The sequence below is a fragment of the Coregonus lavaretus genome (genome assembly GCF_964263955.1).
Source record: "Coregonus lavaretus genome assembly, chromosome: 24".
NCBI classification, from domain to species: Eukaryota; Metazoa; Chordata; class Actinopteri; order Salmoniformes; family Salmonidae; genus Coregonus; species Coregonus lavaretus.
The window spans coordinates 15,779,463-15,796,468 of record NC_140011.1 but is presented as its reverse complement, the minus strand read 5'-3'; the positions used below and the strand labels follow the sequence as shown (position 1 = coordinate 15,796,468).

At 43.8% G+C, this 17,006-nt stretch overlaps 1 protein-coding gene across 1 annotated transcript in view; it reads left to right on the top strand.

Annotated features, from left to right (window-relative positions):
• Positions 1–3,493: 3,493 nt before the first annotated feature.
• Positions 3,494–17,006, top strand: part of LOC311100033 (phosphatidylinositol 3-kinase regulatory subunit alpha) — a 38,486-nt gene continuing 24,973 nt past the window's right edge. The window contains exons 1-2 of the mRNA XM_084140767.1: positions 3,494–3,741; positions 4,714–5,388. Coding sequence (XP_083996893.1) covers positions 5,058–5,388 — 331 coding nt within the window. The 5' untranslated portion in view covers positions 3,494–3,741; positions 4,714–5,057. The remainder of the gene's footprint in view (positions 3,742–4,713; positions 5,389–17,006) is intronic.

The following is a 17,006-nucleotide window of genomic DNA, read 5'->3' as shown; positions in this document are numbered from 1 at the left end:
TCTTGGAATGGCCTAGTCAAAGCCCAGACCACAATCCAATTGAGAATCTGTGGTATGACTTAAAGATTGTTATACACCAGCGGAACCCATCCAACTTGAAGGAGCTGGAGCAGTTTTGCCTTGAAGAATGGGCAAAAATCCCAGTGGCTAGATGTGCCAAGCTTATAGAGACATACCCCAAGAGACTTGCAGCTGTAATTGCTGCAAAAGGTGGCTCTACAAAGTCTTGACTTTTGGGGGGTGAATAGTTATGCACACTCAAGTTTTCTGTTTTTTTTGTCTTATTTCTTGTTTGTTTCACAATAAAAAATATTTTGCATCTTCAAAGTGGTAGGCATGTTGTGTAAATCAAATGATTCAAACCCCCAAAATATCAATTTTAATTCCAGGTTGGAAGGCAACAAAATAGGAAAACTGCCAAGGGGGTTGAATACTTCCGCAAGCCACTGTATCTGGCTGTGTTGGCAAAATCACTACATATCCCATCGAACCAAGCGGGGAGAGGCTGTCTGTTGTCACAGTTCCAACACCAGTCAGAAACGTCCAACTAACCCCACGCCAATGACGCCGGTGGAGCTCAAAACTGAACTTGGATCCGTGTTAAGTAGCAATGATATCTTTTGCCACCGTCGTCTTATGACAGATATCTCGAACCAGTCATGACTATTTAACAAAACAATGTCTCATTTTCCATTTTCTTTTCAGCAAATGTCTTAGTCACATGATTGTATAACTAGCAAAGGGGTTTTCAAGTTGAGGGTGCAGTATTTATGATGGATTACCAGGACGTGTACTCAAAGCATGTGTGGACCAACTGGTAAGTGTCTTCACTGACATTTTCAACCTCTCCCTGACCGAGTCTGTAATACCTACATGTTTTAAACAGACCACCATAGTCCCTGTGCCCAAGAAAGCGAAGGTAACCTGCCTAAATGATTACCGCCCCGTAGCCCTCACGTCGGTAGCCATGAAGTGCTTTGAAAGGCTGGTCATGGCTCACATCAACACCATCATGCCGGAAACCCTAAACCCACTCAAATTCGCATACCGCCCCAACAGATCCACAGATGATGCAACATCAATCGCACTCCACACTGCCCTTTCCCACCTGGACAAAAGGAACACCTATCTGAGAATGCTGTTCATTGACTACAGCTCAGCGTTCAACACCATAGTGCTCACAAAGCTCATCACTAAGCTAAGGACCCTGGGACTAAACACCTCCCTCTGCAACTGGATCCTGGACTTCCTGACGGGCTGTCCCCAGGTGGTAAGGGTAGGCAACAACACATCCGCCACGCTGATTCTCAACACTGGGGCTCCTCAGGGATGCGTGCTTAGTCCCTTCCTGTACTCCCTGTTCACCCACGACTGCGTGGCCAAGCACGACTCCAAAACCATCATTAAGTTTGCTGACGACACAACAGTAGTAGACCTGATCACTGACAACAAAGAGACAGCCTATAGGGAGGAAGTCAGAGACCTGGCAGTTTGGTGCTAGGAGCAAGACAAAGGAGCTGATCGTGGACTATAGGAAAAGGAGGGCCGAACAGGCCCCCATTAACATCAACGGGGCTGAAGTGGAGCGGGTCAAGAGTTTAAAGTTCCTTGGTGTCCACATCACCAACAAACTATCATGGTCCAAACACACCAAGACAGTTGTGAAGAGGGCACGACAACACCTTTTCCTCCTCAGATTTTGCATGGGTCCCCAGATCCTCAAAAAGTTATACAGCTGCACCATCGAGATCATCCTGACCGGTTGCATCACCACCTGGTATGGCAACTGCTCGGCATCTGAACGTAAGGCGCTACAGAGGCTTCCTGACATCCAACCCCCCCCCCCCCCCCCCCAAATCCACTGCAGTGTTTCAGGTGCCACGTTTATGGTCATGTGGCAGCAGTGTGTAGGAGGGAGATTCCAAGATGTGGGAAGTGTGCAGAAGGGCATGGGACAGAGGATTGTGTCGTTTCGGTGACAAACGTTTCGTGTGTCAACTATAGGGTTAACCATGTTGCTGTGGATCAGAAGTGTCATTATGAGTGAGGCAGGTTGAGAGTGCCAGAGTCAGAGTAGTGCAGAAGGCGTCGAATGCAGAGGCAGTGAAGAAAGTAGAGGAGGATGGGTCAAGGGTGAGGGATCCTGAGAGGATCCCTGTGGGTAGTAGATCTGTGCCAGCAGAGACGGATAGGCCAACGAGTGATACAGTATGTTTCAGTAAGGTTGGCTTCTTAGTGTTCATATCAATGGTTATCAACTGTACCGCAGAAATGGAACATAAATCACAGAAAATAGATGTTGTGATGGCAGCTGCAGAGAAGTACTTGGGTGTACGAGATTTTACTTCAAAAGAGTTACAGGGTGTATTGAGTGGTGGTGTCCCGTCCTCCCAGGCCGTTGGCATGGTACAGGAGCAGAAAGGGTCAAAGTAGTGGAATGGGGTAGTGGGTTTTGAACAGTAGTGGTGCGTGGGTAAAATCACTGGGGAAGCCAAGCCAGGAAAATAAAGCCATATTAGAACATACAGTATGTGTTGTGATAATTGCATTGTTTGCTCTATAACCTGTTTGTTCATATACCTTGCCACCGTGATATACAGCATAGGCCTAAGGCCGAGACAATAAGACACAGTGGCAGAATAAATTCAACCACACCTTTGTTTCATCACAAAACCGGAAAGCAACATCTGTCCGGTGGAGTCCACAAAGCATATTGCATGTAGCAAACAGTTAAATGACCCAAAGCATGGTCAATCAAGTTAATGTTTCCAACATTTTCGGACTACTAAACAATTATTGATTTAGAACACCGGAGAGTTACCCCAAATCGCAAAGAAAACAGGAGCTAGCTCCACTAGTCCAGCACCATTTCAACTTCAACACTTCAACATCATCAAATCCCCTATGCTTAGTCTAATACAGTGACAACTGTGGGGCGCTGTTTTGGGCGCTGTTTTGCTCGCTCTGATGTTTCTCTAGTGAGATTTATTTTATTTTATTTTATTTCACCTTTATTTAACCAGGTAAACCAGTTGAGAACAAGTTCTCATTTACAACTGCGACCTGGCCAAGATAAAGCAAAGCAGTGCGATAAAAACAACAACACAGAGTTACATAGATAGGTTCAGCCTCTTGCGAATTGAAGGAAAACACAGACAGATGAAAGATACATTATTTTATATGTATTTTGTATTTAATTTCTGTCACTTTTTTGGGAAAGCCTGGCTTCCCTTGGCATACATGAATACACGCCACTGGTTTTAATGAGTGTAGCTAGGGTTAGTTGGAAGGGTGTTTTTTTTACTTTCCCCTTTTCCCATTTTGTATCACAAAGTATAATGTATTTATACTATAGTCCAGTTGGAGGCGGTAATGGATATTGGATGCCAACCGCCGTTAACCCCACCGAAGAAGAAGAAGACTCCTCCTACTCACCAGTATGGTTACGCCACTACCATGCCTCTCCGAATACCACGCAACCTCGCTGAAATTTGCACGTAAACTTGCTATCGACAGAGTACGAGTCGTAGCTATAGTAAAGAAGATTAAAACCCATTGTTTAAGTCCTGGACTAATTTGGTCGATTGATCGACACCTTTATCGGTACTTCCAAAGGCTTTTGTCTTTGTGTGGCTAACGCGTAACGAGGTATATTTTGGGGATAGGAGTGGAATTGTGTGCGCACACGGGAAGGAAGGAGAATTCATCCGATTCGTCTCAACCTGGGCACTCTTCATGCAAGTGAGTTGTTCTCGTCTCAAGCCGTGTGCTTAGTATGTGTCGCTAGCTAGCCATGAAGGCTAGCACGTTAGCACAGTATTTAGCCAGTATGCATTGCTAACGTCAGCATTGAATGCTATCCCGTATCGCTTTACTTGCAAGTAATTATGTACATTTATTGGCATAGCGTATAACGTCATATTGTTAAAAAATAAAGTAGTTAAAGTTTGATAACGGAACTTGCTAGTTAGACACTTCGATTGCTCGTCGTTAGCCATGCAACACAGCTAGCTAGTGATAATTAAATTAAATGTTGTTACGTTATTCATGCGAAACGTTACTCGTCATCAAGCCTTACATAACGTGAACACTTTTCAGACTAGTTCATGTTAATTTACCAATTAGCTGTCAACATGTCAGGCGTCATTTGAGCCTAAAGCCCATTGTCTGTGGTAAAGCTAGCACTAGTTGGCGTTAGGTAGCTAGTTACAGTAGCTAACTATTCTAGATGGTACTGTGCTGCTGTATAGTGCAACAATATAGTTTAGCTAGCTTACCAAAACTGCATTTGTATTGCTTGTTGTAGAGTTACATTGTAGCCAATTTAGCTACGTGACTGGTGCATACGCTACCGTGTTTGATTGGCATTCATCATGGATGAAAAGTATGAGCTATTAAAAATAATCAAAAAAATCTAGCTACTGTATGTCTGTTTGCGTTCCATCTCAGGCATGATGTAAACTTAAAAGTTGTTTAGTTAGTTTATAACTGGGGTATTTTGGTGCTCATTCTACCACTGTTTGTTTGAATATTGAGTTTATTCAGCAGAACGAATCATATTGGCACTAGTGAGGAAACCACCATATGAGAGTATTCGGTATTGTTGCTGGTTCCTTTCTTGTAAATGTAGCCGCCACCACTAAGCTGTACTTGATGATAAAGTATTGTCTTACGCAACATGTTGCAAATGGCTTCTTCTGCTCTGTATTGCAGGTCAGGGGTACATTCTCAAGGCCACTGTTGCAGGCCATATACTGATGGAAACACACTGCCGGAGGCACCATAGGGGTGCTTTTGAGAATGACCTGAAGACAAGTTAAAACACCATAATCACCCAAATAACTATTGAGGACTAGAACGTTCAATACATGTGTTGTGTGTTGTGTTTAGCTTTTTTGGCCGACGTGTGTTTGCTCAGTTAATACATTCTCAGAAAAACAAGAAGAGTAACCAATTGGTGGGACTCTGTAACCAATTGGCGGACCTGCCCGAACAAGTTATTCATACAGTGTTTATTTTCTAAAGAAATAACACCCCTGTGAAAAAAGGTCATCACGATGGCCGCGGAAGGATATCAGTACAGGGCACTTTACGACTACAAGAAGGAGAGAGAGGAGGACATTGACCTCCATGTGGGGGACATCTTAACAGTGACCAAAGGGGCCCTGGGGGCCCTCGGGTACAGTGACGGCCTGGAGGAAAGGCCAGAGGACATTGGCTGGCTGCCTGGCTTTAATGAAACCACTCAGGAAAAGGGGGACTTCCCCGGGACATATGTGGAATTCATTGGGAAGAAAAGGATCTCTCCTCCCACTCCCAAGCCGAGACCCCCCAGACCTTTACCCGTGGCCCCGGGCTCTTCCAAGGCCGACTCTGGTGATGAACAAGGTCAGTTATTAACAGTCTGCCTTCTTCAACCGAACCCCAATACCATGTTTCTGGGACCTGATATTGGGATGCAGTTGTGATTTTGTACAGTACTAAACAAAACAATGGTCAGTATCAACAGAGAAGCAATGAAACATAATTTCACATCACATGGGTATTATTTTATTTATTTTTTAAATGCCCCACACAGGTTTTGATTGAGTAGGGCTCCACGCAGTTAAGCCAAACTTTTCTCCTGCATTAACAACCAGTTGCTGAAACACAATGACATACCAAAGACTAATCCACCATTGGTTTGCAGCCAAGCTGACATGTAAACCCTGCCGTGATGGACTAATCTCTTGGTAACATGACCACTGAGTTTTAGATACCTCACCCCATACAAACCCTTTGTTGTATTTAATCTAAGATACTTTTTCACCCACAAAGCAAATCCAGATGGTAGGCTGCTTTGCGAATACCCTACCCCTAAATTGAGTGTTCAATCATCCCTCAGTGGTATATGCTTCTTTTTGAAAGCATTTGAAAGACTCAATAACCTGGTGTTATAACGTTGCATTTTATTTTGAGTTAGTGCATTACTGCATTTGTGTCATTTCAGACTTTGTTCCTGAACTTCACCATTGAGTCTGTTTGGAAGCGATTTAGTCCAACCACAGTAGTAGTTAAACCTATTTGGTTCACTTCATGGTTCCATTTACACTCTGCTCCAGGGTAGTATTGTGTTCCACAGCTCATGTTGCACATTCATTGGCTGTGTTGTAGCTAAGACACAGCCGGTTATAGACACCTCATATTGAAATCGTACAAGAGGATTCCAAAGCCTAACATTTATAAGACTTGTTCTCTCCCTACAGCAAATGGATAGCGAAAACGATAATTTATGTAACAGACCAAAGCAAACAATGCCTGATGGATGTGGTCTTTGTTGTGTTTTTGCTGAAGGGCAATTCCACGTTAAACAGAATGACGCGGAGACCCAGATTTTTCACTTTAAAAGTATGCCAAACAAAAACCATTGATTGCAAAGTTAAACAAACCATACAACTGTATGCACAATGACTACTTTTAACAATTTCCACAGAAAATTGTACAAAAACACATTTACTCGGCCTCCCGAGTGGCGCAGCGGTGTAAGGCACTGCCTCGCAGTGCTGAGGCGCCACTACAGCCTGGGGTACGATCCCCGGCCGTGACCGGGAGCCCCATAGGGTGACGCACAATTGGCCCAACGTTGTCCGTGTTAGGAAAGGGTTTGGCCGGGGGGCTTTCCTTAACTCATTGTGCTCTAGCGACTCCTTGTGGTCGGCCGGGCATCTGCAAGCTGACTTCGGTCATCAGTTGAACAGTGTTTCTTCCGACACATTGGTGCGGCTGGCTTCCGGGTTGCTCAGTTTGGTCGGGCGGCCAGCTCCAGGAAGAGTCTTGGTGGTTCCAAACTTCTTCCATTTAAGAATGATGGAGGCCACTGTGTTCTTGGGGACCTTCAATGCTGCAGAATTGTTTTGGTACCCTTGCCCAGATCTGTGCCTCGACACAATCCGGTCTCGGAGCTCAACGGACAATTCCTTTGACCTCATGGCTTGGTTTTTGCTCTGACATGCACTGTCAGCTGTGGGACCTTTATATAGACAGGTGTGTGCCTTTCCAAATCATGTCCAATCAATTGAATTTACCACAGGTGCACTCCAATCAAGTTGTAGAAACATCTCAAGGATGATCAATGGAAACAGGATGCACCTGAGCTCAATTTCGAGTCTTGTAGCAAAGGGTCTGATTAAGGTATTTCTGTTTTTAAAAATTTCATAAATTTGAAAACATTTCTAAAAACCTATTTTCGCTTCGTCATTATGGGGTATTTTGTGTAGATTGAGGGGGGGAAAAATCAATTTTAGAATAAGGCTGTAACGTAACAAAATGTGGAAAAAGTCAAGGGGTCTGAATACTTTCCGAAGGCACTGTATATTTTATACCTAAAGGGGTCTTTATAATTCAAAATGAAATAGCTTAATGATCCATGGTATGACCATCTTAAAACAATTCCATATGTTAGCTTAGTAGAACCCCCCCCCACCCCCAACGGCTTAGACTTTTAGAGGTTAAATATCCACCCCAAATTAAGATTCAAAGATGTGTGCAGAAAGAATGGGGTGTGATCTATGATATGACATCTTGAGTTAGAAAAAAATATGTTTTGCTTATTGAACTACAGTAAGTGAAGTGGATTATCACCCGGTAACAGAATGATAGTAACATCATGACTCCCTGATCTGTACTATACAGTAATGCATAATTCTCTTCATGGTGATTTATCCTCAATAGGTACACAAAGGTAGGTAGGATAATTGAATATCCTCCTTTGCATATTTGGGTATTATTCTACACATTGGATATTATTTTCATGAGCTCCGCCCTAAACAAGACCTAATTTGGTTGGTCTGGACCAATCATAGACGTCCAATTCTAGTAGTAGCAGCTTGTGAGTTCATGTTGAAGAACATGGATAAGTAGCCTAGGGGTAAATCCATTTGAATTCAATCAATTTTTTATAGCATCCCTTTTGATTTAGAATGCCTGATTTTAACAGTACTTGAGTGTGTGTGTGCGTGCAAGTGTTAAACTTCAAGAACATTCATAAGAGGAAGTAGGCCTACTTGAACATTGTGAGCATTAATAGCTGTATTTTAGTAACTTTTGTGCTGATTATGGTGAAAATGCTATTAAAAACATTCTGATACAGATTGTTTTGTGTTTCCGTCCCTTATAATCAAAACATAGTAGCCTGTAACTCTATGTACTGCTTTCTTAATGGAACAAATATTTTTTTAGGGCCAAATTTGAGCAAATTCTAAAATTAATTATTTTATACGTTTGAGAGCCCTATAAAGTATAGTTCACTACAGTACAATAGTAGAGTTCAGTGCAGTATAGTACAATACAGTAAATTATAGATAAGAGCGTCTGCTAAATGACTAAAATGTAAATACTCTGGTGTGCTCTACGGTACTGCTCCAAACTCTACTGTATTGCACTGACCTCTGCTTTTCTTTTCATTACTGTACTGTGCTCTACTGTACTGTTTTGTCCGAACTTGTGAAACAGACGTCTATGATTGGTTCAGATTTGGACTGACCAAATTTCAACTACTTTTCAACATCCATGCACGTCCGATGTCGGTCGGTGCTCAGTGGGTAATAGGGCTGGTTACAGTAAATGGAAAGAGAGGGGGCTCATGGGTAGATGTCAGTAAGAGCCGGGAGAGGTAGGTGATATTAACTGGAGAGAGAAGAGAGGGAGGGGTTGTCCAGACTGTTTTCACACACTTGCTTTGACCACCACGTGACAGAAAGAAAACAGTTATGAGCTGAACATAACAGTATGCCAGTGGAAGGGAAGACAGTAGCAGGTGACCCAACTGTGGTTTGTGTTGTAGTCATTCTGTTACAGATTTTTTGGTCATTATGTTACTGATTTGGTAACAGAATCATGTGTTTTAATCACATAAACCAACTTATCAGTAAAAACGCGAACAAATTGGTAGGTCTACTTTTACTTGTTACTTCTGTGAACTTTTATTATCCTCCTTCCTCATGAGGAAGAGAAATTAGAAAATATCTTAAAGATATGAGTTTTTGGTAACAGAATGACAAGACATTAGGCAATATTTCTTACACTTACAGAAAGCAAATAATTTCTGCAAAACGAAATATAAATGTTGATATTAGTTGGCAGTGGTCTTTACTTCAACATTGGGATTGAATGTATTTCTAAAACATTTTTTTCTGCTATATGTTTTCTAAGACCCCTTAACCATCTGTTTGACTAGAAATCAAAGCCTTTGCTTATTCAAAAATGTTAAGATGGAAAACGGTTGAAAAATGTATATGCTTGAATAAAACATTTTTTAAGACTCTTCGCTTTCATTTGACACCCAATTTGATGTGCTCCTATGAACTTAACATGTTAGTGCTTATGGGGCTTTTTACATGGAAATGCCCTGACGCAATCACGTTTCCCATTGGGCGATCTACAAAGTATTAGCCTATACTATCTTAAGCGATTGGCCATTCGAACCAGTTCCCAGTTTATTGCTAACTCAGTTAGCAGATCTCCACGCAGCAAAGCCTTTTATTAGGGCCTGTGGAAACCTGTTGCCATGGAGTTGGAAAAAAGCAGAGGTGTTCTCAAGCCGCCTCAATTGCAGAGGACATGAGATTTAAAAAATCAAGGGTCCGCACGATTATCACGATTATTATTTTAATTTTTGTCCCTCTTCGTCATTGTAGAGAATGGGTAAAGAGGCCTTGCTTGTTGGTTACATTTACATCATTTAGCAGACGCTCTTATAGCAGGATGTGTGCTTTTTGGTCACGCTAAACGAAACAAAATTTCACCCTGTGAAGTTTACAATGAGAATTCGCTAGGGAATGTTGATTTCTAGACCGTTTACTAAATGTCCGATTGGTATAGCCTACGTGCCAATGTTTGCAATGGAGCCATTTCCTCGACTTGCCCAAGCAAGTCAGTTGACATGGTTTCCTTTTAGTTTTTTGTTTCAGTTACCTCATTTGCACTTGCCCATGCAGTTTGGTCCATGTGGTTACTTTGGCCCAGCGTCAAACACTAGCAGAGAAAGAGGGTTTAGATGGTGGGACTACAATGTCAGCCTTGATAACAAGTGGCAGTGCTCACAGTAGCCCCACTGAATGCTAACCAGGGCCGGAGGACAATGGTGCTTGGCTCGGGTCCAGCGCCCAGTGCATTGTGGTGCTGCGCAGCACCTGGTACCAGCCCACTGATTGGACCGCTGGAGCACTCCCCTTTGTTACTCCTCTTGGCCTACATCGAAAAGAGATACAATTCAATTTCCTTTAGGCACAAAGTAGTTGTTTTTTCGCCTGTCATTCTACACTACATGACCAAAAGTATGTGGACACCTGCTCTTCGAACATCTCATTTCAAAAGCCTGGGAATTAATATCGAGTTGGTCCCCCCTTTGCTGCTATAACAGCCTCCACTCTTCTGGGATTGCTTTCATCTACAGTTGTGGTCAAAGGTTTAGAGAATGACACACACATTCATTTTCACAAAGTCTGCTGCCTCAGTTTTTATGATGGCAATTTGCATATACTCCAGAATGTTATGAAGAGTGATCAGATGAATTGCAATTAATTGCAACAAAGGCCCTCTATGCCATGAAAATAAACGTAATCCCAAAAAAACATTTCCACTGCATTTCAGCCCTGCCACAAAAGGACCAGCTGACATCATGTCAGTGATTCTCTCGTTAACACATTTTTACATTTGACATTTTAGTCATTTAGCAGACGCTCTTATCCAGAGCGACGTACAGTTAGTGAGTGCATACATTTTCATACTGGCCCCCCCATGGGAAACGAACCCACAACCCTGGCGTTGCAAGCGCCATGCTCTACCAACTGAGCTACAGGGGACAGGTGAGAGTGTTGACGAGGACAAGGATCACTCTGTCATGCTGATTGAGTTAGAATAACAGACTGGAAGCTTTAAAAGGAGGGTGGTGCTTGAAATCATTGTTCTTCCTCTGTTAACCATGGTTACTTGCAAGGAAACACGAGCTGTCATCATTGCTTTGCACAAAAAGTGCTTCACAGGCAAGGATATTGCTGCTAGTAAGATTGCACCTAAATCAACCATTTATCGGATCATCAAGAACTTCAAGGAGAGAGGTTCAATTGTTGTGAAGAAGGCTTCAGGGCACCCAAGAAAGTCCAGCAAGCGCCAGGACCGTCTCCTAAAGCAGATTCAGCTGCGGGATCGGGGCACCACCAGTGCAGAGCTTGCTCAGGAATAGCAGCAGGCAGGTGTGAGTGCATCTGCACGCACAGTGAGGCGAAGACCTTTGGAGGATGGCCTGGTGTCAAGAAGGGCAGCAAGGAAGCCACTTCTCTCCAGGAAAAACATCAGGGACAGACTGATATTCTGCAAAAGGTACAGGGATTGGACTGCTGAGGACTGGGGTAAAGTCATTTTCTCTGATGAATCCCCTTTCCGATTGTTTGGGGCATCCGGAAAACACCTTGTCCGGCAAAGACAAGGTGAGCGCTACCATCAGTCCTGTGTCATGCCAACAGTAAAGCATCCTGAGACCATTCATGTGTGGGGTTGCTTCTAAGCCAAAGGAGTGGGCTCACTCACAATTTTGCCTAAGAACACAGCCATGAATAAAGAATGGTACCAACACATCCTCCGAGAGCAACTTCTCCCAACCATCCAAGAACAGTTTGATGATGAACAATGCCTTTTCCAGCATGATGGAGCGCCTTGCCATAAGGCAAAAGTGATAACTAAGTGGCTCGGGGAACAAAACATCGAAATGTTGGGTCCATGGCCAGGAAACTCCCCAGACCTTAATCCCATTGAGAACTTGTGGTCAATCCTCAAGAGGCGGGTGGACAAACAAAAACCCACAAACTCCAAGCATTGATTATGCAAGAATGGGAAGTTAATTGACAGCATGCCAGGGCGGATTGCAGAGGTCTTGAAAAAGAAGGGTCAACACTGCAAGTACTCTTTGACTCTTTGCATAAACTTAATGTAATTGTCAATAAAAGCCTTTGACACTTATGGAATGCTTGTAATTATACTTCAGTATACCATAGTAACATCTGACAAAAATATCTAAAAACACTTAACCAGCAAACTTTCTGAAGACCAATACTTGTGTCATTCTCAAAACATTTGACCACGGCTGTAGATGTTGAAACATTGCTGCAGGGACTTGCTTCCATTCAGCCAAGAGCATTAGTGAGGTTGGTCACTAATGTTGGGCGATTAGGCCTGGCTCGCAGTCTGCGTTCCAATTCATCCCAAAGGTGTTCGATTGGGGTTGAGGTCAGGGCTCTGTGCAGGCCAGTCAAGTTCTTCCACACTGATCTCAACACTATTTCTTTATGGAACTCGCTTTGTGCACAGGGGCATTGTCATGCTGAAACAGGAAAGGGCCTTCCCCAAACTGTTGCCACAAAGTTGGAAGCACAGAATCGTCTAGAATGTCATTGTATGCTTTAGCGTTAAGATTTCCCTTCCCTGGAACTAAGGGGCCTAGCCCGAACCATAAAAAACAGCCCCAGACCATTATTCCTCCTCCACCAAACTTTACAGTTGGCACTATGATTTGGGGCATCCTGGCATCCGACAAACCCAGATTCAACTGTCGGACTGCCAGATGGTGAAGCGTGATTCATCACTCCAGAGAACGCGTTTCCACTGCTCCAGAGTCCAATGGCGGCGAGCTTTACACCACTCCAGCCGATGCTTGGCATTGTGCATGGTGATCTTAGGCTTGTGTGCGGCTGCTCGGCCATGGAAACCCGTTTTCATGAAGTACCCGACACAGTTCTTGTACTAATGTTGCTTCCAGAGGCAGTTTGTAACTCGTGAGTGTTGCAACCGAGGACAGACGTTTTTTACGCGCTTCAGCACTCGGCAGTCCTGTTCTGTGAGCTTGTGTGTCCTACCACTTCGCGGCTGAGCCGTTGTTGCTCCTAGATCTTTCCACTTCACAATACAGCACTTACAGTTGACCGGGGCAGCTCTAGAAGGGCAGAAATTTGACGAACTGACTTGTTGTCATCCTACGTGGAACCACCAAGACTCTTCCTAGAGCTGGCCGCCCGGCCAAACTGAGCAATCGGGGGAGAATAGCCTTGGTCAGGGAGGTGACCTAAAACCCAATAGTCACTCAGACAGCGCTCTAGAGTTCCTCTGTGGAGATGGGAGAACCTTCCAGAAGGACAACCATCTCTCCAGCACTCCACTAATCAGGCCTTTATGTTAGTGGCCTCTCCTCAGGAAAAGGCACATGACAGCACGCTTGGAGTTTGCCAAAAGGCACCTAAAGACTCTCAGTTAATGAGGAACAAGATTCTCTGGTCTGATGAAACCAATATTGAACTCCTTGGCCTGAATGCCAAGCGTCACGTTTGGGGAAACCTGGCACCATCCCTACTGTGAACCATGGTGGTGGCAGCATCATGCTGTGGGGATGTTTTTCAGCGGCAGGGACTGGGAGACTAGTCAGGATCGAGGCAAAGATGAACGGAGCAAAAGTACAGAGATCCTTGATGAAAACCTGCTCCAGTGTGCTCAGGACCTCAGACTTGGGCGAAGGTTCACCTTCCAACAGGACAATGACCCTACGCACACAGCCAAGACAATGCAGGAGTGGCTTCGGGACAAGTCTCAATGTCCTTGAGTGGCCCAGCCAGAGCCCGGACTTGAACCCGATCGAACATCTCTGGAGAGACCTGAAAATAGCTGTACAGCAAAGCTCCCCATCCAACCTGACAGAGCTTGAGAGGATTTGCAGAGAAGAATGTAAGAAACTCCCCAAATACAGGTGTGCCAAGCTTGTAGCATCATACTCAAGAAGACTCAAGGCTGTAATCGCTGCCAAATGTGCTTCAACAAAGTACTGAGTAAAGGGTCTGAATACTTATGTAAATGTGATATTTCAGTTTTTATTTTCTAATGCATTCGGTCTGAATACTTTCCAAAGGCACTGTTTGTATTTTCTGCCGACTAATCTACATGTGACATAAATGACCCGGATCTGATCTGGAAGCTTGTCTTTTTGCATTGGGCATATTTTTAGGGAGATTATTTTTGCCTGGTTAAGAAAATCTCTCCTTCCGGCCTTTGTGGTGGGGGGGGGGGGGTTGATATTCCATTCACAAAAGATAACGTGAGTCATTTTTGTGTTGTGGAAAAGCCTTGAGTCAACGAGATTGCATATCACACCATTGACTTGTTATTTTTTTAAATGATACATAATTTATCTACCGTCGTAGAAAATAACAAGTGAGCTATTATAAAAGAAACAACCCAGGTTATTTCAGGCAAAACCAACACAATTCTATATGGCCACTCAGGGCTACAAGACTTTGTAAGAAGAAAGACATGCATCTTTAAAGACGCCGTATCCTGTATGCGGGCTCTTTGGTAGTCCTCTCTGCTCACCTATAAAACAAGCTGTGGTTGCCTGGTTTCCATTCCCTGTCCTTTGTGGTGCGATTGTGAAATTCTTTAGCTGGGGCTAGCAGGGTGAGCGAGGAGCCATATGAAGGGGGCATGTGTTGAATGGTTGAATAGTTGAGTGTTGGCGCTGAGCCCAGAGCAAGTGTGAATGTAGCACCAGGAGAAGAAAGTCTCTGTGTCCCAGTTACGGAAAGGGGGTTAGACGCAGGGAGAGCTTGAGGCTGGGCGCGAGAAGAAAGTGGCTGGAGGGAATGGGCTGAAGGCTGGGAAAGCTGTTGGTGAGCTGAGTGATCAGGGCTGAAGACTGGCTGGGGGGCAGAGGAGAGAGTCTGGGAGGCTTGGGGCCTGGGGAGGCTAAGGGGGAGAGGTTCTGAGGAGGGCTGTGGGCGGGAGCGAGAGGGTCTTGTTGCTTCAGAGTGCTTGTGATTTATTGCCTGGCACTGGGGATTCTGTCAGATCCGCTCTCTCTCCCTTTCCTCCAGTGCTTCAGCTTTTTTTTCTCTCACCCTACTCCTCTTTTTAATGTTTTGATAATGTTCCTGGAGTCGGCCCCGGATGGGGGAGCAAGAGGGAGGAGAGTGGAGGCTTGGAAAGAGGCCTCTGCTCTCACTGAGCCACAGGGGTTTACTTCAGAGCAGCAGATGTGGAGAGAGAAAGAGAGAGAGGGCTGGACTGGGCTTGGGGAAACATTCCGGCTCATTCCAGCTCCCAGGCTTTTTAAAACACCAGCGTGCTGCTGTTCCTTTCCTGGGCCTCTCGACTGAGAGGCACGTAGCCAGCCAGCCAGCAAAGAGGAACTTCACTCTGGGCCAAAAAACCACTGAGAAGAAGAAACCGTTACTTTCAGTTCAAAACTTCCATTCACTCTTTTTGGCTGGCAGGCTCCACCCTAGTAACACATTTTAAATAGTGGTTGATCCTGGTGTTGTGAGGCTGTTTTTAAGCAGCTGAAGTTGTTGCTTGCGTGACAAAAACAGCAGACTAGAAGTCTCTCTGGTTTATAAGCAGCAATATTTATGGTTTTATTTAGTCACCACTGGCCTAGCAGTGGGTACCAGCAGACAGGAGTGCTGACAACTGTTGTGATTGAATTGGTTCGCCCATTGATACCATAACCATAATAGATGCTAACCTACCTACTGCCATGCATACCATAATTCAATTGTGAAATCTCCCATTCCAGTTGCCTCCCATGGACAACATTTGAATAACTTGTGATGATTGATGGATGGTCTTATGTGCTTTATTGCAGATGTGTGTGTGCAGCTATTAGCATACCACAGTAGCCTATATAGACAAACAAAATAAGGATAACTTTTCAAACTAAACTGGAGCTTATCATTTAAGCCATATTGAACATAGTGTTGCACACTTGATTAATGCAACGATTCACAAATGTGCGGACATTTTAAAAGCCTTTAATTTTCAATTTGGCTAACAGAACAAAAATGCCGTCACTGGTATTAAGGCAATTCTTGCAGGGACGTGTGGCTTTGGAGAGCCATTATCTTTACATTGTACCATTCAGAGGGGGGTATGTGATGTAGATGTGTTCCACACTACCTACAGAGGTGGCTTGGGAAAGAGATGCGTATCTAGATCTGTCTCTTTACACTGCAAGAATGTGCGTCATGGAACTGTTATGTGTTGTCCAACTAGTCTAGTGTAAAGAAGCGATAAGGGTTTAGTTGAATGCTTATGATTTACGCTGGCTTTTATCAGTCTCAACAGTTTCACAGAATGTTCTTCGAAATGGTTGAAGTGAATTCTGCCAAACTGGTTGTTTACCAACAAGTCCGTACAAGGCACATAGGCTACGTGCTCCGTCTTGCTCAAGGAAATCTTTGATGCTGTTATATTTCCCGACGCTTATCAACAGGCTTACATATTTGTCATTCTTTGGAGACATTCTCCCTCTCATGCAACTGTAATGTAAATGGAATGGAGGTAACCTAAATGTTACTCTAGTCTCTTGCTGTAATGGTAGCATTTTATTTCTAACACCGTTATGCATGTTTATCAGATGTAAGTCACCTTATCTTTTCTATAAGACTGCCTTTTTATCAGTGCGTTTCCAGATGCAGATTCATGCCATTTTTTAAATATAAAGCTTTCTGCAGGCTTCACGTGCATGTAATGAAAGTTTAGGTTTGATTTGCATTACTTCGTTTTGTGCCTACCAGTAGGCTGTAGGTTACTCCGCTAACAGCTTGCTAGCTATCTGGCTAAAAACAGCGAGCAAGCTATGTGAAATAATACGATTTAGAAATGATTTGCCCTGGCAAATGATCTTATAGCCTACTCGCCAGTTTAACCTACAACATTATCCCAATTTGAGAAGCTGCTTCAATGTATTTGCTCCCATATCGGCTAAAAATAGAATGTAATATCATGGAGAAAAGGCTACCAGCTGTTTTTACAGTGTAGCAGTAGTTATTACTTCTCAACATAATACCTTTTTGGGGGTATTCCAATAAGGCTACAATGTTTGTCTTATTGTTTGAGCAGTCACTGAGATTTTATGTTTTGTTATCAATGCAGAATATGCTGCTTTGATGCATAGCCTATAGATCAGATCAAGGAACCGAGCGATAACACTG